The sequence below is a fragment of the Giraffa tippelskirchi genome, chromosome 2 (assembly GCF_054371585.1).
Source record: "Giraffa tippelskirchi isolate mGirTip1 chromosome 2, T2T-mGirTip1v1.2.pri, whole genome shotgun sequence".
Lineage (NCBI taxonomy): Eukaryota > Metazoa > Chordata > Mammalia > Artiodactyla > Giraffidae > Giraffa > Giraffa tippelskirchi.
The window spans coordinates 162,114,377-162,137,090 of NC_137276.1; the positions used below are offsets into that span (position 1 = coordinate 162,114,377).

Below are 22,714 nucleotides of genomic sequence, written 5' to 3' on the forward strand. Positions count from 1 at the left end.
TTAAGGGAAAGGGAATTAATTTCAATGAGGGATTTTTATGGATTTTTTGAAAGGCTTATGGAAATTTCATTATGGAGGTATGAGTGGATCAAGTCATCGATCATTAGTGATTAACTTCATCTCCAACTCCTCTCCTTTCCCTCACGTTCATGCTCAGTGTCTTCAGTTGTGTCCAGCTCTTTGGGACCCCATGGATTGCAGCCTCTGTCCAGGCTCCTCTGTCCATGGGATTCTCTATGAAAGAATACTGGAGTGGGTTGCCATGCCCTCCTCCAGGGGATCTTCCCAAGCCAGTGATCGAACCCGCATCTCCTGCACTGCAAGCGAATTCTTTACCACTGAGCCACCAGGGAAGCCCCCTCTTCTCCTCAGTGGGACTGAAAATTCCAACCTTCTAATTACACTTAACGTTGCTCAGAAGACCAATCCGTATTCCGAAACCATTTAGGAGTACTCATTAACGTGCAAAAAAGACACTCTTCTTCACTTACTCCAGCCCCTCTACAAAGTCTGGTTTATTCTAACCACGAACAGTTTTGTTTCTGTTCTTTTCTCCATTCTTCTCTTTACTACTATTTCAGCCCTGGCCTGATTCGCTTGCTGGACTAAAGCAACAATCTCCTAACTGGTCTTTCTTGTTCAAAATCCATCGGTGATCTTCAAAAAACATACTTGCTTACAACCCTCTAAAGACACCTTTAAAGACCTCATTCTTTCCTGGACCTGGCTTCCCTCCTCCCTAAGTGTTTGTTCATCGCCTCTTGTACTCATGTACTCTAAGCACCGTGAAATTTCTTCTAACCATTTTCTGAACAAAGCAGGCTGCTGCTCAGATCTTAGCTTTAAGTGCTCTGCCTGCTTGTGTGTAACGTCCTGCATCATCTCACCTGTCCTGCTAACATCAACTCATCTTTTAAGGCTCAGACCCGGAGTAAAGAGTTCCCTGACCGGCCCCAGTTTTCCTTCAGATAGAAATGGACACCTTTTATCCATCTCTTATCACTCTGCTAGAGACTTCTTTTACAGCACCTAAGACAAAATTCTGTAGAAATAAAAATTTGTCTTATTCAATACTATACTTTCAGTAGGCATACAACACCTGAGAGTAACTGGGGTTCAATAAAAGCATTTTGGACAAATGAACAAATTTGCTAAACAATGTAACAGTTATAATAACAGAAGAGCAATAGAAATAGTAGTATCTCTGTGCCAGGTAGTTTGCTAACTGCTTAGAAAACACACATAAACACACACACATAAAACCACAAACAAAACAAAACCAACAAAAAAGGGCAAGCAGTGGCTAAAATAAATTATATGCGTGGAAAAATGCCCTACAATGTGTGACAAGTACTTAAATTTAATTCAGGATTTTGCTTCCAACAATGGTAGCAGGAAACATTTTCTGGTAAAAGCTGGTTACTGTTCACTATAATGTTAACTAGTCTCTTCCCTGATGAGAGACTGAGTTTCTCGAATTTGACATGATAGATAACCACAGATGCTTTTTAGAGCTGAATTTTAAAACTGTGGCACATTTTGTACTTCCCTGTTGAATTTAACTGACCCTTCCGCACTGCTCCCGGGTTATCTGCCTTTGGGTTAAAAACAGCTCCCATATGAGTTTAGGAAGATTGGCAAAACACCCCCAAGTAGATTTACTTGTATCTAGTCAGCAAAGACAGAAAGGCACTTAGCAACAACTTACCAGCTATAAACTCTGTTCCTGCAAGTTCTGCAGTGGCAAGGAAGTCATCCAGGGAACTTTGTTCAGTTATGGACTGAAGATTAAGTCGACCCCAATCATAGCCATCGTTGAGCTCACTTGTGTGCAGCTATTAGTAAAACATAGGAAGGTAAGACAGCTGGTTTCTTCTGCTCTTGACATCCAAACAAACGCTATGTTCCCAAAGAACCATTCTATGGCCTTGAGGGTGGTGTCAGCTCTTTTAGTCAACACTAGTAACAGTTAACATTTAAATGAGCACTTTCTTACCTCATGATAGTTATTTTCCGTTTACTTTCTTATTTAATTTTCAAAATCTTTTGAAATAAACTTCATATCTCTATCAGGATTAAACTGGATAGAATAAATTGCCTATAGTCATAAGCTAAGAAGTGGTAGAGGTATTTGAATCTAAACCCATATACCATATACTCTGGTTCTGGCAGCCACTGTTGGTCAACTTTTTTAGAGAGACACCCACAGTAAGAAATACATTTCATATAGTGATTCAAATGCTGTGAGAGACTGTGAGATGCTGTATACCATTCAGTATAGTAAAGTGAAAACAAAATAATCCTGAAAGTTACCTTTATTACATTCCACACAAGGTGGTATTTTCTTGAGTTTTATTCTGTGGGGTGAAAAGCTTGGCTAGTTGCCACTTACTGAACTGATTTCAGACACACCTCAGTTTGATAAGATAAACACCATCCTAAGCTACGTGCTCTGTACAGGTACAAATAAATGAAAAAAAAATTGAAGGTTAAAAGGCTAGGTGGTTTGCCCAAAGGCCACAGAATCAGCAAAAATCAGGGTAAGGATTAGAATCTAGTTCTTTACTGAGAACTTTGTGAATTCTCAAACACTTCGAGGAATGAATGTCAAAATGACAATTACAAATCAATCAAACCACTTCATCCCGCTCTTCAAGGATCCTAAAACTATCACCGTTTCCAGGCCCAGGAAGCTACTAGGACCGCCAAACTTTGAAGAAATGCTGTCCAGCTCTGAGTAATACCACCAAGGAATAAAAAAAAGTGAAGCACGAATTTGAGTTATTTTGTACTTCTGCTACCAACCAGCGGCTCTTGGAGGATCAAGTCTTTAGACAAATGAATACAACAAGAAGTAGTCTTTGCGTCATTCCTGTGCAGAAACTTCCAAATGCTTCCACGACCTACAGGATAAATATCAAACTTTTGCCCTGGTTTTCAAGATCTCACTCCGACCTCATCACATTAGCCTCCACTTCTAGGCCCTGTGTTTTGCTAGGAGGGCCTGTTTATCCGCCTGGTCGATTCTAACGGTCTTGAGCATTTGCGCATTTCAGTATCCGAGAGAGGCTAGGGGTGGGCCTAGAACGGATCCCCGCTGGTACCCGGTGGCGACTGTATTCATCCCTAGAAACCCTATTTTGGCATCATTTCCTTTGGAATATTTCCCTGAGAACTCTGACCCCAAATTTCGCAGAGTTCAGACTCACAACTAGGCAGAAAGACTGAAAATGACAAGGTTTTTACCCAGGAGTCAGTGTGGCGGTGGCTACGGCTCCGCTGAACTTGCTGGCGGATAAGAGCCCGGCCAAGGGTCCCAGCCTCTGGCGCTCTCCTCCGACCCATGCTTGTCCAGTAGACGGACGAAAAGCAGCAAGCAAAAGTCACACCAGTTTTCTGGGTACTCAGCAGCGCGATCTCCGGAAGTGACGTATGGGCGAGCCCAAGTGGTTAAGGTCCGAAGTCGCAGGGAAACAGAATGGTTTGCCTCAAATCGCCACTTACATATCTCATATTTGCCACTACGATAGAAAGTAAATGCAAAAGGTGGCCTCAGAGCTTAATTTTCAATATATATTCCTAAGAATACCTCAAAGTTGGATAAGGCGAGTGGATTAAACGAATGGTACCTTCTAAATTTGTGCGTCGATTTTTAGTGTTCGGGATACAACTAGGAGACTCGGAAAAAAGTGGCCGGGCATATTTGCGGTAGCAGCCACGCCTCCGGTTCATTTCGTCAGGAGGAGGAGGAGACCTGGATGAAGGGTGTTCCTGCAGCGCTAGGTGGCGTTGCTTCCTGGCACTAGTTTTCAGCCTAGTGTTGTAGGGTGTGGCTTCACCGCTGTCACGCCTGGCAACTAAACAGCTTTGTGTTTACTTGGTCTTCCCAAGCTGTGAATTGGTGAGAAGAGTTCCTGCGTGGATGGCAGTTTGGAATGGAAAGAGCTTGACAAAGTTGCAAAGAAAGCCAAAGGAATCTGACTTAAATGCTTTTTTTTTTTCAAGTAGCTTTTTAAAAAGCGTTTAAAACTTCCACCTAGCTGCTGCTGCTGCTAAGTCGCTTCAGTCATGTCCGACTCTGTGCGACCCCATAGACGGCAGCCCACCAGGCTACCCCGTCCCTGGGATTCTCCAGGCAAGAACATTGGAGTGGGTTGCCATTTCCTTCTCCAGTACATGAAAGTGAAAGTGAAGTCGCTCAGTCGTGTCCGACTCTTAGCGACCCCATGGACTGCAGCCCACCAGGCTCCTCAGTCCATGGGATCTTCCAGGCAAGAACTTCCACCTAGAATTGTATTTAAATTTTCCTATAAATTAAAATAAAGTGAAAGCAGCGACCCCGCTCTACTCTTTGCGGCCTGACTTTTGCTCCTCACTCTATCTTTATAGAAGTTGGATTAGAGTTATGTGGGTGTTGCGGGTTTTAACTCCATTCTCATTAATCAGGAGAACCATCTCATTGTTGTGATGCTCTGAGAGCAAGCAGCTTGCCCAAATCATAGCTGAAATATATTCGGTCAGGCATCAAACCCAGGTCTCCTCAATATTTTATCCATTCCTGGGGCAGATAATGAGGGGAGAATGAGGGTTGTTACTGTGTATTTTAGAACCCAGTTCTTCCCCAACTTTGATGTGCTTGTGAACCCTCTAGGAATCTTGCTAACGTGCTGATTCTGACTGATAAGGTCTAGGGTCTGGCGGCACTGGGTTCTTCCAGGAGATGATGATGATGTTGGTCTGGCCCACAGGCCACTCTGAAGAGCAAGAGAAGTCCATTTCCTGCTGGTGCAGATGAAGACCCTGAAGAGCACTGGCTAGAAGTCAGTCATAGCAAGTTTGGGTCAGGAAGAGCTGGAGCCGTATCTGCCACCCATCTCTGCATTCCCTGCTAAGCCCTGCTGTGGGCTATATCTCACTGTTGACTCTAACTGAACTGGAGTGCACTTTGGGAAACACCCAAAGGATTGCTGACAAACCATGTAGTAGTCAGCATGGCTTTGGGAAGGTGGTGCTCACAGATCAGTGAAGGAAAGCATTAGAACGTGCTTTCTCCCACTTCTCAACTTACAGACAGCATATCTTTAAAAAACCTGAGGGATTTCTGGGGCAGTCTACTGATTAAGACTCCATCGTTCCACTGCAGGGGGCATGGGTTGGATCCCTGGTCAGGAACTAAGATCGTACATGCATTGAGGCATGGCCACAATAACATACAATAAAATTGGGTTACTAAAACAAACAAACAAACAAAACACCAGAAACCTGAACATCATCTCCAGAACTAAGATGGAAGAGATAGTTTCTGGCATTCTCTTAGAACTGAGTGGATAAAGAAAGAAAGAAAGTGAAGTTGCTCAGTTGTGTCCAACTCTTTGGGACGCCATGGTCTGTAGCCTACCAGGCTTCTCCGTCCATGAGATTTTCTAGGCAAGAGTACTGGAGCGGGCTGCCACTTCCTTCTCCAGGGGATCTTCCTGACCCAGGGATCGAACCCAGATCTCCTGCGTTTCAGGAAGGCGCTTTACCCTCTGAGCCACCAGGGCTCAGTGGATAAAACCAACTCATAAAGCAAGATTCAATAAACTTTATATTCTAGTGACAATAATAATGAGAGGATGTAAACAAACCTGCCACCTAGAGCTCAGTTAGAAACTTGAGACTTCACCTTCATTTCCTCTTCCAGGTTTTGTCACCTTCAGCGATTTAAGGAAAACAAACACTTTTGGTTTCTATTGTCATTCTTCTCCTGGGCTTCAAAAAATCTGGATCAAATAAAGTGATAATTTAATCAAGATAGATAGGGCATCAAAAAGACACTGACATTGTAAAATGTCAACAACTACTCTTAGCTGACAAATAAGGAAGGCATAAAAAAAATTAACTCCCCCCTGAGATGCTCCTCAAATCTACCACTGACAAAGAACTAAATCTCAGCTTTCTTATCTGGTTAATGAGGATAATAATAATTCCTGTCCTGCAGAAGTAGTAAATGAGATAATGCTGCAAGATCATTGCCTAGTATTTTGTGTTCATTTTCACAACTGAACAATTTTTCCCCCAACAACTGGACAATGCCGGTGAGATTCCAGATGTATAATTGGTTCATACTGAAGGATCATGAGGCTAGTTCAGTGAGATGGCAAGGAGGAAGGGGAATTGAGGATGCTGATGAGACACGATCGTGGGATCTAGATTCAGAGGAACAAAGTGAAATGGGGGCACAGGGAGTGATGATGGTGATGGTGAAGGGTGGAGAAGGTGTTGGTTGCCGCTCCTGAGTGAGAAAGTTGCAAAGATGAATCAGCCCAGTCCCTACCCTCTAACTACAAAAGCCATTCCACCCACACACTTCAGGGAACAACACAACCCAGCCAAACTCTCCTCATTACTTTGTCACGACAGTGGAAATGTTAGTGTCTAGAAGACTAGTCAGATCTTCCTAATATCCCATATAGCTGAGACCTGTTGAGGCCAAGATTCCCTAAATAGCTGACTCTTGGGGAACGTTGAATTGATTTGGAGATTGGGAACCTCCTATTCAATTTCCATATAGCAATATGGGGTGTTCCTCATTCTTGATTTACTATGATTCAACAAATGCAATTCCAAGTCCCCCAAACCTACATGCAGGAATAAACCTTGGAGTAGCTTTCTGCTCTTCAACTTCACACTCTTGTGCCTCTGGGCTCCACCTCTTTCTGGGGATGGAGAGGGGTGAGTGGGTGGGTTTCTGTTTTGGTTTTGTTTTCACCCCTTGGCCAACAATGTGTCAGTGGCAGAAAAATTGTTCCAAGGCAAGCCTGCAACCCTGCCCTCCCTCTTTCCCGTGCTCTACACCAGCTTCTTCCACAGGGACATTAAAGCAGTTTGCATATGACTGAGAGTTGTGAAAATAGAAGTCTGGCAGTCTCCACAGAGTCACTGAATCAGTAGGAAACGCCCTTTGATTATCTACGATTCTCAATTTATCCCTGGTGAAAATAGGTGGATTCCCACACATAAGCAAGTTTCAATAGTTCAGCAGTGACTATAAATGATAACTTTGAGTCACTTCAAACATTGCTTTCCTGCTTGTGCAAGTCACTGTGTGTTCAATGAAACATGTAAAAGACCTCTCGTTTTGGTGGGTAGGCTACAAGATCCTATGTGTACTGTATTTGAACCCATGAATTTTTCCCAATTCTTGGAGTTATATGTGGAATTTCTGGGGTCTTTTATTCGCAGATGACTCTGCTAATTATTTTTTTCCTCACAACAGCAAGTAAGAAAGGGCACTGTCGGTTTTCTGGACTTTGGCAGTAGAAATTGAGATCCAGTAAAGTTCAGTGAAGTAATACAAAATAAAGAAGGCTCTTAGTAGAATGAATAATAAGCAACTCTAAAATCTTCAGATGGAAGGTGCCAGGTTTCCTTCATTTGTTCATTCATTCATTCATTACTTGTCTCTGGGGTTCAGCAATGGACAAACTCCCTGCCCCCATGAGCTTATATTTTAGTGGTCATCAGTCCAACAGAGGGACTCATCCAAGGTTAAACAGCTCAAGTCAGTGGTGGAGCGATGAAGTATACCACCAGTAAGACCCTAATCCACTGGGAGGGCCTTCTGACCACTGGGATTTCACTGTTTGTCTCTAACTGCGGTCCCTCCACTTAATCATTTTAATAGATACATTGAAAATGTTAGCAGGTACACTTGGATGGCAAGGAATCGAGAAAAAGTTGGAGGAAGTGTGAATAGAGTCAGGAGAAAGTATATACAGCCATTTCTGTTTATCTGAAGGACTGTCATAGGGACAGGAGAGGATTGTTCTGACAAGGCAAGAGGAACTAGAACAAATAGGGAGAAACTACACAGTTGCCATTTCAACCTGGGTAAGCCTTCTTACAATTGGAGTGGTTCAAAGATGGAATGATAGCTTTGAAAGGGAGTGAGCTCTCTGTCACTGGAGGTGTTTAAGTATAGGCTAAATAATCAAGCGTCAGGATGTTCTCAAGTAGGCTCATGCTTCAAAGTGGGTGTTGGAATAGATAATCACTAAGATGCTTAATTAGGTAAGGTTCTTACCTAATAGACTCCTTGCCCCTCCTGCTTATGCCACCCTTTGTTTCACTCCAATATCTGAAATAATAGTGGCACAATGATGATCTCAGAGAAGGTGCCTAGGCTGGCAATATCAGCATGATACCTTCATGATATAACCCAGGAAGAAGCGTACATCCTGCCCTCTTTGTCATGTAAAGGTCAAGGGCATCATGAACCAACTATCTAGCAAATGTGGTCATTATTATTTACAAGTACTACTAGCACTTATTCATTGGAAGGACTGATGATGAAGCTGAAGCTCCAATATTTTGGCCACCTGATGCAAAGAGCTGACTCATTAGAAAAGACCCTGATTCTGGGAAAGATTGAAGGCAGGAGAAGAAGGGGATGACAGAGGAGAGATGGTGGGATGGCATCACCAATTCGATGGACATGAGTTTAAGCAAGCTCTGGGAGTTGGTGATAGATAGGGAGGCCTGGCCTGCTGCTGTCCAGGGGATTGCAAAGAGTCAGACATGACTGAGCGACTGAACTGAACTGACTAGCACAAATGAAAATGTGAAGATTGAAGGCTCCAGTTTTAAAGATAACCATGCAGGCAGAGCAGTTTCTCTGTCCTCTGCCTTTTGAGGGAACAAACTTGGCATTCATTTCTTGCCTCTGGTGATGCGGATGAGAAAGGCTTACTTGCAAGGCCCATAGTTTCACTTCTCTTGACTGACTCCTTATGCCTTTGCATTTATGCCGGGCCCTTCTCCGGGTGGTAAACATTCCAAGCAAGCAGTGCATGAAAGGCAGGGCTTCAAGGCAAGCAAAGTCATGGTGAGAACATTTTTGGGGCCTTAGGACACAGGATGACCTCCAGAGTTTATAGACATCTAATCTGTCTATTTTCTTCTCTTACCTTTGCAATTTCCTACTATGGCCTTTGCTTTGAGTTGAATGCTGTCTTTCAAAAATAGAGATTCCAGTCTTAACCTGATAAGATATTATTTGAAAATAGGATCTTTGCAGATGTACTAAAGTGAAGACAAGGTCACATATGATTAGAGTGGGCCCTACTGCAATGACAGATGTCCCTATAAGAAGACACAAATTTGGGCACACACAGAAAAGATACAAAATTGGGGGAGAACATCAGAGGAGGAGGAAAGCAGAGACGGGGGTGATGTGTCTACAAGCCAAGGAATGCCAGGGATTCAGAAGCTAGGAAGAGGCAAGGAGGGATGCTATCTTCTACTAGCCTCAGGAGCTGTGAGAGAAAAAAAATCTCTATTATTTTCAGCCATTCTCTTTATGGTAATTTGTTATGGCAGCCTTAGAAAGCCAACATAGCTTCTTATGATCTTAGAACCAGAGGGGAATTTGCTCAGCTCACAAGCAGGAAGGAGAGGGCCCAGGAAGAGGCAGCATCTTGCTCTAGGACCCTCAATGAGTCAGAGCTGGGACATGGGCGTCTGGGCTCCGACTCTGATCACAGCACATCCCTACTCAAAGGCTTCCAGTGACTCACCCAGCTTGCAAGATGCCTCTACCTGCTATTCAAGGTCCTCCAGAGTCAGGCCCTGACCTGACTCAGTGCAAAGAGCATAGCCTGGGAAAAAACATTTGCAAATGATGTGACCTACAAGGGCTTCATTTCCAAAGTAGTTCATACAAACAGCTCATACTACTCAATGACAACAATAACAAAATCCAATTGAAAAAATGAGCAGAAGATCTAAGTAGGCATTTCTCCAAAGAAGACATACAGATGGCCAACAGGCACATGAGACGATGCTCAACGTTGTCAATTATTAGAGAAATGCAGATCAAAACTACAATGAGATGCCACCTCACACTGATTAGAATGGCCATCATCAGAGAAGCCTACAAATAATAAATGGTGTGGAGAAAAAGGAACACTCCTACATTGTTGGTGGGAATGTAAATTGGTGCAGCCACTATGGAAAACAGTATGGAGTTTCCTCCAAAAAACTAAAAATAGAATTGACATATGATCTGGCAATTCCACTTCTGAGTATATGTCCAGACAAAACTATAACTCAAAAAGACACATGCAATTCCATGTTCCTTGCAGCACTATTCATAGTAGCCAAGACATGGAAACAATTAGCAGATGAATAGATAAAGAAGATGCATACACATATTCAATGGAATACTACTCAGCCATGAAAAGGATGAAATAAAGTCATTTCCAGCAACATGGATGGACCTATAGATTATCATACTAAAGTCAGAAAAAGACAAATACCATATGCTATCCCTTATAGGTGGAATCTAAAATATGACACCACTCTCTTTTAAATCCTTCTTTCATTTAAAAAAATTGAGGTGAGATTCATGTAACATAAAATTATCCCTGTTAAAGGGAATAATTAAGTGATATTTAGCATATTCAAAATGTTATGCAACCACCACCTCCATCAAGTTCCATAACATTTTCATCACCCCCAAAGGAAACCCTCTATACGTTAAGCACTTGCTCCCCCTTCCTCCATCCCTCCAGCCCCTGGCAATCCCCAACCTGTGTTCTGTCATTAGGGTTTCACTTTAGCATAATGTTTTTGTAGATCTCCACTTTCACGGACCATGGTGATTAGAATGAGCTCTTCTGGATAATTCAAGCTATTTGCCCCAGTTATTTTCAGTTGGTTAGCAACCTTAATTCCATTTACAATCTTCCTTTCCCTTTGCCATGTACTGTAACTTATTCATAGATGCTGGAGGTTAGGACATAGGCATCTTTGGTGGGGGTGAGGGTGGTGGTGGTGGTTGTTCAGTCGCTCAGTCGTGTCGGATTCTCTGCGACCCCATGGACTGCAGCACACCAGGCTTCCCTGGTGTCCTTCGCCATCTCCTGGAGCTTGTTCAAACTCATGTCCATGGAGTCAGTGATGCCATCCAGCCATCTCATCCTCTGTCGTACCCTTCTCCTCCTGCCTTCAATCTTTCCCAACATCAGGGTCTTTTCTAACGACTTGACTCTTCGAATCAGGTGGCCAAAGTATTGGAGCTTCAGCATCAGTCCTTCCAATGAAGGACTGATTTCCTTTAGGACTGACTGGTTTGATCTCTTTGCAGTCCAGGGGACTCTCAAGAGTCTTCTCCAACACCACAGTTCAAAAGCATCAATTCTTTGCGCTCAGTCTTCTTTATGTTGGTGGTGGTGGTGATTATTCTGCCTATCCTAGGATGGTCAGAATGTGTCAAGGCACTGTCTGAACAACTGGAGGATTCTACTTAGCATTCTGACTCCAGGAGCAGAGCACAGAGATGGTGGTAGTAATCCAGGGAAGGAGTGGATACAGTGCAAAGAAATTGTGAACTTGATGCTCATCCAGAAGGTCTTGGATGAGGAGGAGGGCAAGGATAAGAGGTTAGGAAGGAGTTGATAGTGGGAAAAATGAAGTGGGCTAGGGCACTTTAGTATCTGTTCCATCACAAGAAATTGAAGCACACATATTCCCAACCTCTAACTCCAGATATTCTGGTTTATGGGTGGGATCCAGGAATTTTCCCACAGAATTCTGATACAGCCAGGGGGTGAGTCTGCTCTGTGAGGAATGCTGATGTGATAGGAGTCAGGAATGAAGAGGGCTGCAAGGGTAAGAGGCTGTAATCTCACAGTAAGATTTTGAAGTTGGAGAGTCCTTGAACCCACAGGAGTCATTCCCACCTTGGGGACTTCACATTGGCTGTGCACTCTGCCTAGCATAAAGCTGTCCAAATGTATAGTTTTAAATGTGCCAGAAACCACATTAAAGAAGTAACGGGAAATGGGAAAAATTAATTTTAATAGCATATCCTAGTGACTCAATATAGCCAAAACGTTATTATTTAATATATAATTACTATAAAATTATTGAACATTTTACATTCCTATCTAGGTCTTTAAAATATTGAGTGTATTTCATGTTTGCATCACATCTCAATTTGGACCCAGTACTTTTCAGGTGGTCATTAGCAGCATTTAGCCCATGACTACCATTTTGGCCATCACAGGTTGGAATGTTGTCCCTCCATTTCTTTGTCTGGCTGGCTTCATTCCATCCAGGTCTCTTCCCAGAGAGGCCTTCCATGGCTATGCAGTCCAAACCAGCTACTTCCTACTCCTAACACTGCTTTCTTTTCTTCATAGACTCTTCACTAACTGATATTTTCTCAGTTATTTGTTTGCTTGTTATCTGCCTCGCCACAGGATATAAATCCCATGAGGGCAAAGACCTGCCTGTCTGCTTTGGTGCAGTATCCCCAGCAATGACATCACACCCACAGTGGACTCGCAACAAATATTTGTTGAATGACTTTGAAGATCCCAGGTATGTCGTTTGTCATGGCTGAAGCCAATGTTCATTCAGTGGGATGTAGGGGTAGGGGGACCAAGCAGGAAGAGCATTATGCGAGAAATAAGGTGGGAGAAAGCCAGCCCCAAAGCTTCGTGCAAGCTAAAAGACTTACTCTTAGATGTTATGTTAGAGGCGGAGTTTCTTTCCAGCTGTGACTTGGCTGTGTGTTGATTCAACTGCTGGCTTATCTGGTTCTGTGAGAAAACGTTTCACCAAGTGTCACTTTTGCCTGGCACCAGTAGATGGGGCAGTGTCATAAAAAACAGTCTATGGTCCATGCAGTTTCTAGCGATGCAGTTTCAGTCAGCCCTTGCCAGCTGACTTTGCTGAGGTCTATTCTGGAACTGTTCTACATCTCAGGTCTACAGAGTGTGTGTCTTACACATCGGAGAGCTCATATTTGCCTGAAACTTCTCTGTCCTCCCAGGTTGAAAATAAGTATACTAAGAAGGTAGCCCAGGAGCAGCTCTGTGAGCCTGTGTATCTGGGACATTGGGTCTGCTGGAAAGCCTGGCCCGAGAGTGGAGTCCTCCCTGCTGCTGTGCGCCACTGGTTTCTCTGCCACTGCATGAAGCCCAAGGAGGTGCCTCTTGTGGAGGTTGAGACAAGCCCTAGCTCCCAACACCAGCACCTCCACTTCTTCCTTCAAACCCTCTGATCTTTGGTTGTTGTTCATTGTTTTTCAGTCACTAAGTCGTGTCCGACTCTGCAACTCCACGGACTGTAGCATGCCAGGCTCCTCTGTCCTCCACTGTCCCCTGGAGTTTGCTCAAATTCACGTCCATTCAGTCGGTGATGCTATCTAACCATCTCATCCTCTTGCCACCCCCTTCTCCTTTTGCCTTCCGTCTTTCCCAGCATCAGGGTCTTTTCCAATGAGTTGGCTTTTCGCGTCAGGTGGCCAAAGTATGGAGCCTATCAGCTTCAGCATCAATCCTTCATTAGAATATTCAGGGTTGATTTCCTTTAGGATTGACTGGTTTGATCTCCTTGCAATCCAAGGGACTCTCAATAGTCTTCTCCAGCACCGCAGTTTGAAAGCATCAATTCTTCAGCACTCAGCTTTCTTTATGGTCCAATTCTCACATCAGTACATAACTACTGGAAAAACCATAGCTTTGACTATATGGACCTTTGTTGGCAAAGTGATGTCTCTGCTTTTTAATGTGCTATCTAGGTTTGCCATAGCTTTCCTTCCAATGAGCAAGTGTCTTTTAATTTTCATGGTTGCAGTCACCGTCCACAGTGATTTTGGAGCCCAAGAAAATAAAATCTGTCACTGCTTCCACTTTTTCCCCTTTTATTTGCCATGAAGTGATGGGACTGTATGCCATGATCTTAGTTTCTGAATGTTGAGTTTTAAGGCAGCTTTTTCACTCTCCTCTTTCACCCTCATCAAGAGGCTCTTTAGTTCCTCTTTGCTTTCTGCCATCAATGTGGTATCAACTGCATATCTGAAGTTGTTGATATTTCTCCTGGCAATCTTGATTCCAGCCTGTGCTTCATTCAACCTGGCATTTTGCATGATGTACTCTGCATATAAGTTAAATAAGCAGGGTGACAATATACAGCCTTGTCATAATCCTTGAACCTCTGAGTAATTTGGAAATGTTAACTGCTTGAACATGATGTCTGCTTTTGTAAAGTCTAGACTTTGAGATATGGACTAGCTAAAGGTCACTTAGCACAAGTTAATTTGGTGTGTTTTTTATAGGATTTTTTTGTTTGGACCGCTTACTCTCTCTACTTCATTGCCACTGTAAGATATTCCAGAAATGCAAGCAGAAGAGGAATTAACCTTGGTTTAAGTGGCTTATTACAGTCCTAACCAGCTCATTCCAACACCTTGCCTCCATTAACCTATCAGTGCAGTTGAGGGGTAAGTCATTATAGCTCTGGTCTAATGACATTCTGGGCCCAGCCAGCCACGAAAAGGCCATTACTCGTCTCAGAGACTAGGGGAACCCAGAAAGCATGATCAGGGGAATTCCTTGTTTGATCAGGAAATTTTCCTCTTTCACTTAAAAAAACTATTTAATTTATTTTGTTTTGGCTGCCCTGGGTCTTCGCTGCTAGAGGCAGGCTTTCTCTAGTTGTGGAAAGTAGGGGCTATTCTGTGGTTGCAGTGTGCAATCTTCTCATTGCTGGGACGTCTCTTGCTGCAGAGAACGGGCTGTAGGGCATGTGGGCCTCAGTAGTTGTGGAACATGGGCTTAGTTGTCCCGTGGCATGTAGAATCTTCCCAGACAAAGGATTGAATCCACATCCCCTGCATTGGCAGGTGGATTCTTAGCCATTGAACCACCAGGAAAGTTCTCCTGTTTCACTGTTATTAAATGCCATCCTAAACTGCACATGTACATGCATTTTTATGTTCTATGTTTGTTATATCTGGAAAGCCCTTTAACTCTTTCCTGCTGGGTGGCATCCCATTCATTTTAAACATAACTACCTCTGTGGAACCTTCTTTGATTTTCCTAGTCACAAAGAATCTTTTCTTCTTCCAGCTTCTCATAGTACTTTGGGACCTTCGCAGGGCATTTGATCCACTCTGTCTTCTTGTTTACATGCATGCTTCATTCATTCATTCAACAATTAAGTGGTGCCAGGCACTGGGGCAGACAGGGTGCTCTCACAGAATTTACATTCCAGCAGAAGCCCAGAGATGGGTGAAGTTTATATCCTTCACTGGACTGGGAGTTTCTTGGAGACAGGAATTAGGTCTGTCAGCTCCCAGTTCAGGGCCTGGTACCAAAAGGTACTCAGGAAAGTTAGTTAAACTGAAATTCCGTACCAATGACTAGAAAATTGGGTCATGGCTCAGCTGGTAAAGAATCTGCCTGCAATGTGGGAGACCGGGGTTCAATACCTGGGTTGGGAAGATCCCTGGAGAAGGAAAAGTCTACCCACTCCAGTATTCTGGCCTGGAGAATTCAACGGACATACAGTCCATGGGGTCGCAAAGAGTTGGACATGACTGAGTGAATTTCACTCACTTTCAAGGAAAGGTTCAGTCAGTTCAGTTGCTCAGTCATGTCCGACTCTTTGCGACCCCATGAATTGCAGCACGCCAGGCCTCTCTGTCCATCACCAACTCCCGGAGTCTACCCAAACCCATGTCCATCGAGTCGGTGATGCCATGCAACCATCTCATCCTCTGTCGTCCCCTTCTCCTCCTGCCCCCAATCCTACCCAGCATTAGGGTCTTTTCCAATGAGTCAACTCTTCGCATCAGGTGGCCAAAGTATTGGAGTTTCAGCTTCAACATCAGTCCTTCCAATGAACACCCAGGATTGATCTCCTTTAGGATGGATTGATTGGATCTTCTTGCAGTTCAAATGACTCTCAAGAGTCTTCTCCAATACCACAGTTCAAAAGCATCAATTCTGCGGCGCTCAGCTTTCTTCACCGACCAACTCTCACATCCATACATGACCACTGGAAAAACCATAGCCTTGACTAGACGGACTTTTGTTGGCAAAGTAATGTCTCTGCTTTTAAATATGCTATCTAGGTGGCCATAACCTTCCTTCCAAGGAGTAAGCGTCTTTTAATTTTATGGCTGCAATCACCATCTGCAGTGATTTTGGAGCCCCCCAAAATAAAGTCTGACACTGTTTCCACTGTTTCCCCATCTATTTCCCATGAAGTGATGGGACCAGATGCCATGATCTTAGTTTTCTGAACATTGAGCTTTAAGCCAACTTTTTCACTCTCCTCTTTCACTTTCATCAAGAGGCTCTTTAGTTCTTCTTCACTTTCTGCCATAAGGGTGGTGTCATCTGCATATCTGAGGTTATTGATATTTCTCCCAGCAATCTTGATTCCAGCTTGTGTTTCTTCCAGCCCAGCGTTTCTCATGATGTACTCTGCATATAAGTTAAATAAGCAGGGTGACAATATACAGCCTTGATGTACTCCTTTTCCTATTTGGAACCAGTCTGTTGTTCCATGTCCAGTTCTAACTGTTGCTTCCTGACATGCATACAGGTTTCTCAAGAGACAGGTCAGATGGTCTGGTATTCCCATCTCTTTCAGAATTTTCCACAGTTTATTGTGATCCACACAGTCAAAGGCTTTGGCAGAGTCAATAAAGCAGAAATAGATGTTTTTCTGGAACTCTCTTGCTTTTTCGGTGATCCAGCGGATATTGGCAATTTGGTCTCTGGTTCCTCTGCCTTTAAGTTAGCAAAAATAGAGGGCCAGAGAATCTCCAGGAGGGGTTACAGTTGTACTGAGATCAGGACCTGGCATGGAAGCCAGAGACACCCAGATCCCCAGAAGCCTGGGCCTGGAGAGTGGCAGGGTCTATTGTCCTCCTGTGGGATGAGCTTGGGTGTTCAATGCAGGGTTATCAGGACATTTATTACACATTCCAGCTACAAGTGGTTCTGCTTTGAGTGAGCAGACCATAGAGGAAAGCTGGTTGTTTCAAGGGCCCAGAAATGAGTTACTAACCAAGGGTCAAGCCGGCCAGATGGTTAAAGGGATAGTGTCAAGCTGGCACAAGAGAAGAGAATGATTAATGCTAATCATTCTCATGGAGGGTGGGTGGGCATTATTTGAAACAAATAAAAGTCATTTGAATTTTTACTAGGAATTTTCATCCATAATGTGATGGTGATGTAATAAAACTAAATGACTGGCCTGCCAAAGTAAACTGAGTTCTAACCCACACAAGGATTATTTAGAAACTGCATATATCTCAGAAAACTGCTCTCCCGCTTAGTCCCTGACAGAAGGCGGGGCCACTGCTGGGGGTTAGGAGCTTATTTATCAAATACATATGGTAGTGTTCACTACAACCATCTTATTACCTCTCATCTCTCTTTTCACTCTCTGCTCTTTACCTGTGGAGAAAGGGCTCTAAGAGAGTGAAAGATGTTTTCTTTGCCCTTCTTTTTTTTCTTTGATAGAATAAAATTCTGGAAAAAGAAATAGCACCCAGTCATTCTCAGAAAGCTGTCACACACAGAAAGAATTACTATTTCCCCAACCTTTTTGCATATTATAGTCTAAATCCCACCTTTCACCGCCTCCCCCAGAAGTTTCGATGGAGACATACATTTATTCAGTGAGTTGCAATTCAGCCTGGGGGTGGAGTGTCAGAATTCAAGTTGCTTTTCCTGAGGGGTAACCCCAGGTCTCGGCGATTTCTGTAGATATAGGGGGTATTGGTAAATTTGGAATGAAATTGCCAGACTGGATCGGTCTCCCCTTTCCCCCGACCAATGGTGGCAACCAGATCCCTTTAAGAGATCAGCAAACCGCGGGGCGTCCAAGCCCGAAACAGATCCTTGTCTCTGCTCCTCCCCTGTCCCCGTGCGGCGAATGGTTCGTGCCGGCCTATATTTACCCGAGATCTTCCTCTCGGACGGCAAGGATGTGAGGCTGGCGAGGCAGCTACCGTTCGTGGCACCGGAGGGGGCGCGCTGCAAAGGCTGGCAGCCGAGCCAGGGGATCCCGGGATCCGAGTGGGACACCCTCCGGAGGAAAGAAATGAGGTAGCGACCGTCCCGGGAGCCGACCATGCGCACGCCTGGCCCTCGGAGCCCCGCGCTGCCCCCGCCGAGCCAGCCCTAACAGTGAGCCGCGGAGCCCGAGTCCCCGGCGTCCTGCCAGTGGGAAGATGCAGTGAGCCACAGGGGGATTGCTGCGCGGGGGCCGCGGCGGCCATCCGGACCCACCATCGGAGCGCACTTGGGGCAAGCAACTGATTCTGGGACCCGCTCAACCGAGGGGCTCTCTGCCTCCAGCACCCCTTGGAGGTGGGGAGTACCGACCCCTGGGTACACTCGCGGTTGAGTTTCCGCGGTTTCTGGCCCTAGCGACTGTGTGTGTGAGTGAGAGGGGGGCCCTTTTCACCTTCGCCGAGGAGTTCCTGCGTATTCTCGCACCATCCCGGCTGCTTTTGCTGGGGGCTTTCTCGTTTATTTGCACGCGCGCATCTCTTTTTTTCTAAAGACGTTTTCCGCTCCACTCTTGCGCTGTCTTTCTCTCATTTTGCCTGCCTAAGACTCTTTGCCCTGATCCTGCTCAGGCTGGGATAAATCTGTGTGCTCCTTTTCTCCTCCCCCTTGCAGTTAAATCTTAAAAAAAAAAAAAATTCTACCCCTACCTCTTTTGCTGGGTTCTCGAGCCTTATACACCCCCATTCCCCCGCCCCCACTCCGGACTGGGCCACTCCCAGCAGAGTTTTATTTTTCGGTCTTGCCCGGGCCGAGCCCGGCCGGGGCGGGTGGCTCAGCCGGGCTCTCAACCGGCGCTCCGCCGCCGCCGCCCAGCTGCGCGGGGGCGCCCTCCGGAGATGCTGCCGTGGAAGAAGCACAAGTTCGAGCTGCTGGCCGAGGCGCCGCCACGGCAGGCGTCCAAGCCCAAGGGCTACGCGGTGAGCCTGCACTACTCGGCGCTCAGCTCGCTAGCGAGGGCGTGCCCCGAAGGCGCGCTCAGCCGGGTGGGCAGCATGTTCCGCTCCAAGCGCAAGAAACTGCACATCACCAGTGAGGACCCCACTTATACTGTGCTCTACCTGGGCAATGCCACCACCATCCAGGCGCGCGGCGACGGCTGCACCGACCTAGCTGTGGGCAAGATCTGGAGCAAGAGCGAGGCGGGCCGTCAGGGCACGAAGATGAAGCTGACTGTGAGTGCGCAGGGTATCCGCATGGTGCACGCCGAGGAGCGCGCGCTGCGGCGCCCCGGCCACCTGTACCTGCTGCACCGCGTAACCTACTGCGTGGCGGACGCGCGACTGCCCAAGGTCTTCGCTTGGGTGTACCGGCACGAGCTCAAGCACAAGGCGGTCATGCTGCGCTGTCACGCGGTACTCGTGTCGAAGCCCGAGAAGGCGCAGGCCATGGCCCTGCTGCTCTACCAGACGTCGGCCAACGCTCTGGCGGAATTTAAACGGCTCAAGCGGCGGGACGACGCGCGTCACCAGCAGCAGGAACTGGTGGGCGCGCACACCATCCCGCTAGTGCCGCTGCGCAAGCTGCTCCTGCACGGACCCTGCTGCTACAAACCGCCCGTGGAGCGCAGCCGAAGTGCGCCCAAGCTCGGCTCCATCACCGAGGACCTGCTCGGCGAACAGCAGGAGCAGGAGCTGCAGGAGGAAGAGGAAGAGGAGCACGCAGAGGGTTGCCCCGAGGAGGAGGAGGACCGAGCCGGGGAGGGAGAGCCGGCAGAGCCAGAGGCCGAGGCGAAGCGGGCGCTGGTGGTGGCCATGCACTTCGAATGCGGGGACTTGCTGGACACGCTGGAGAGTGGCCGCGAGGAGGCGCTGGGGGGCGGCGGGGTCTCGCAGGCCCCTGAGGCTGGGTCGTCGCCTCTGCTGCTAGGCAGCACCTCCGACATGAGGGCCGAGCTTTCGCAGCTTATTAACGACCTGGGCGAGCTCAGTTTTGGTAACGACGTGCGCAGCCTGCAGGCGGACTTGCGGGTGACACGCCTGCTGTCGGGCGAGAGCACGGGTAGCGAGAGCTCCATCGAAGGAGGGGGTCCGGAAGCCAACACTGCCACCGCCGGGGACCCATCCGGCCCCGCGGACTGCGCCAGCCCAGACGAGCCCCACTCGGGCTGAGCTCCCAGAAAAGTTCTGTGCGCGTCCCTGGCGCCCGATCTTGACCCCCACGCGTCTCTCCACCACTTCCTTACCTCCCGACCTGCCCCAGGAAAGGGGGAAATGGGACACTTGAGGCCCAGAGCCTCCCCCTCTACACCCATACATTCGGCTGTGTTTGAAGCGGGGCGCAGATTGCAAGTGGAGATACGGGGGAGGGGAAACCCTACAAGGCAGGGGAAAGAGGTCGCCCTTTGGGGTCTGGGGAAGGGAAAGTCCGCTGGTGTTAGCAAAGCCCGGCGGGCTTCAAGTGCCTGCCGGCCAGTTTCCTGTTTGTGGGGCAGCTGGAGCCAGAGGAGGAGGGGTTAATTAACTTCCTCCCCCACCGGCCATCTGGGAGGGCCTAGCGTTGTCATTGACATGGCAGGTTTTTTGTTTTTTTTTTTAATTGCTTTCACAGTGTTTGAGGCTTTAATGCCACCTCCTTGGACCCAGTCTTTTTGGTGTGAGAGCTTGGGTTGTTTACCTCAGACTCAGACCCTTGAAATTCTGCCAAATTCCTCAAATAACTAGTGGGGAAGGGAGAGGGGGAGAAAGAAAGTCGCATTTTGTTTACAGTTATTGACATCTAATACCTAGAAAAAGTTTTCCTTAAGAAACACACACACCTTTCTCCTGCTCAAAAGATCTCACTCCGTGATACTGTGTAAAATATTTTTGCACTGTTGTGAAGTATTTTTGACATCTTTTTGGTTTTCTTGTACATAACTGTGTTCTCAGAGTCCAACGTTTTTATCTTTTGCTGTGCAAAAGGGACATGTAAAATGTTGTTCAGTTGTATATACAGAAATGTGTATAAAACGTTTTGTTATTTTTTAAGAGTAGCACTGCTCTGGTTCTGTTTGCCCGCCAGTGGGGAAGAGAATAAAGAGGAAAATTGAACAGAATAGGTGAGCATCCAAAGCTGCTTCAGAAAATGCTCGGCCATGGGGGTGAGCGGGAGAGGGTGTGACCATGACTGGGATAGGGTTGGGAGGATAGTCTTTGTCCTTTGAAGGACTTGGAGGTGATTAAGAAGGGGGAACCCACTTTATGCATAGTCTGGGGCCTTTCCTGTCCTCTGAAACTCTGGGTACTGCAACTAGGCCCAGATTCTTCACTTATTCAATTCTGTAAGCATCAGCTGTTTCTGACCTTTTTGAGGCAATTCTTGGAGATGCCGGGTGAGTTCTGTTCCTCACTGCCAGACCTGTGAGGTGATTTAGGGAGGGGTAACTTTCAAGGTCTTCTAGGGTTTTACCACCTCCTGTGGTTCACCTTTTCCTTTCCAAACAGCTCAAGGAGCTGTAAAGATGAGACTTAGAGAACTAATGGAAGTCCCTAAGAGGTTCTCTAAGGAGTGGGAGCATCTCTTTTTCCTGAGAGGAAAAGCAAGGAGAAAGGAAAGTTAAGTTCTAGTTGTGGCTTGAATGAGTCACAGTGCAGGTGGGGTGGGGTGGGGAGCAGGTGGAAAAGCCCATTTCCTTTCCTTCTACAACCCAGCCTGACCCAGTGGGAGAGTGGTTTGGAGGTCACGGCGGAGAAGGACTGCTAGAGCTTGGTCGGTGTGTGTGTCTCTTAGCGTTTTCATGCTTGCTCTGTGTTTGTTTCTGTTGTAAACTCCAAACAGATGTCTCTAGTTTGGCTGCACCCGATCAGCTGGAAGCTGTAATAAGATGCTGCCAAAACTGTGCCTTCTGCAAATTATTTTTTTCCCTTTGCCCTTGTGGGCCCTTTTTTCCTATGTTGCAGAAATTGATTGCTTTCTTGGCCTTCCCGCTGTCCTGAGGCCCTTGGTTTTGTTTTCATTGTAAATGTGTTCTGAGCAGATAGACCCAGTGATCCTAAGGAGTCTAGAATTCACTGAAACCATAGAGGAAGAAGGGGTGGGGGGTGGGGTGGGAAGAAGAGATTTTCTTCCCAATTAACAGAAGTTAATAGGTGATCCTTATTAGAAAAGCAAGTGTGGGTGGGTGGGAATTTTAAAAATATTCAGAGTCACTTCTTGAGGGCCATAGAACAAAGTCTATCTTTATTTTTCTCGTTTATTATATTTTGATTTGGTTGAGAGTCCCTATCCCTTTTCCTGAATACCTCAGATACACATTACTGAATGATGTTTTCAAACCCCCAGGTAGAGAGAGGTCAGGAAAGTCAGCTATGTGGTCCATCACTAGTTTGCATGCTTAGATTTCACATTTCAAATTATTGCCATACACTGCCAGGTTCCTCTGCTGTTTGAAACAGATGAGAGCCTTAATCAGGGTGAAGATCATTTGACAAATACTTGGGGGGTGGGGCAGAGTCTACATGTCATCCTTCTTAATCCAATTGAGTCCAGAGAGAATGCCATGGTGGCTTTTGTCTGTGATTAATGGGGTTACAATGATGGGTCAGAAGATTCAGACGAATGACATTCACACCAATACCATCAATAAATATAAGGCAACTCTGTCTTTAAAGTCTGATTTTTCCTATTCTCTGATTTATAAATAGGGAAGAGGTGTTTAAAGGGTGAGGAAGGAGGAAGAAGAAAATAAGCAGACTGCAGAAGAATCAGCTTCCTCTACCCACCCCACCGCGCCCTCCCCTTCCCTCTTTCCTCCCCTCTACTTTTTGGCTTTATCCCCACGGCAGCCCAGGGCTCTGGCTGTTGTAATTCTAGATGCGATAGGAAGGTGATACATGATTCACCTCTTCTTACATCTCAGTCTTCCTGGGATG

The 22,714-nt window shown here is 46.1% G+C and overlaps 2 protein-coding genes across 2 annotated transcripts in view; one reads left to right on the plus strand and one right to left on the minus strand.

Annotated features, from left to right (window-relative positions):
* Positions 1 to 4,115, minus strand: part of LSG1 (large 60S subunit nuclear export GTPase 1) — a 29,930-nt gene extending 25,815 nt beyond the window's left edge. The window contains exons 1-3 of the mRNA XM_081537980.1: positions 3,630 to 4,115; positions 3,247 to 3,521; positions 1,709 to 1,835 (exon numbers count right to left, since the gene is read on the minus strand). Of these exons, the coding sequence (XP_081394106.1) occupies positions 1,709 to 1,835; positions 3,247 to 3,345 (226 nt within the window). The 5' untranslated portion in view covers positions 3,346 to 3,521; positions 3,630 to 4,115. The remainder of the gene's footprint in view (positions 1 to 1,708; positions 1,836 to 3,246; positions 3,522 to 3,629) is intronic.
* A 13,657-nt stretch (positions 4,116 to 17,772) lies between these two features.
* On the plus strand, positions 17,773 to 22,456 carry FAM43A (family with sequence similarity 43 member A). Its single transcript, XM_081537981.1, has one exon. The coding sequence runs from the start codon at positions 18,701 to 18,703 to the stop codon at positions 19,970 to 19,972; it is 1,272 nt and encodes a 423-aa protein (XP_081394107.1). The 5' UTR covers positions 17,773 to 18,700; the 3' UTR covers positions 19,973 to 22,456.
* The last annotated feature ends 258 nt before the right edge of the window (positions 22,457 to 22,714 follow it).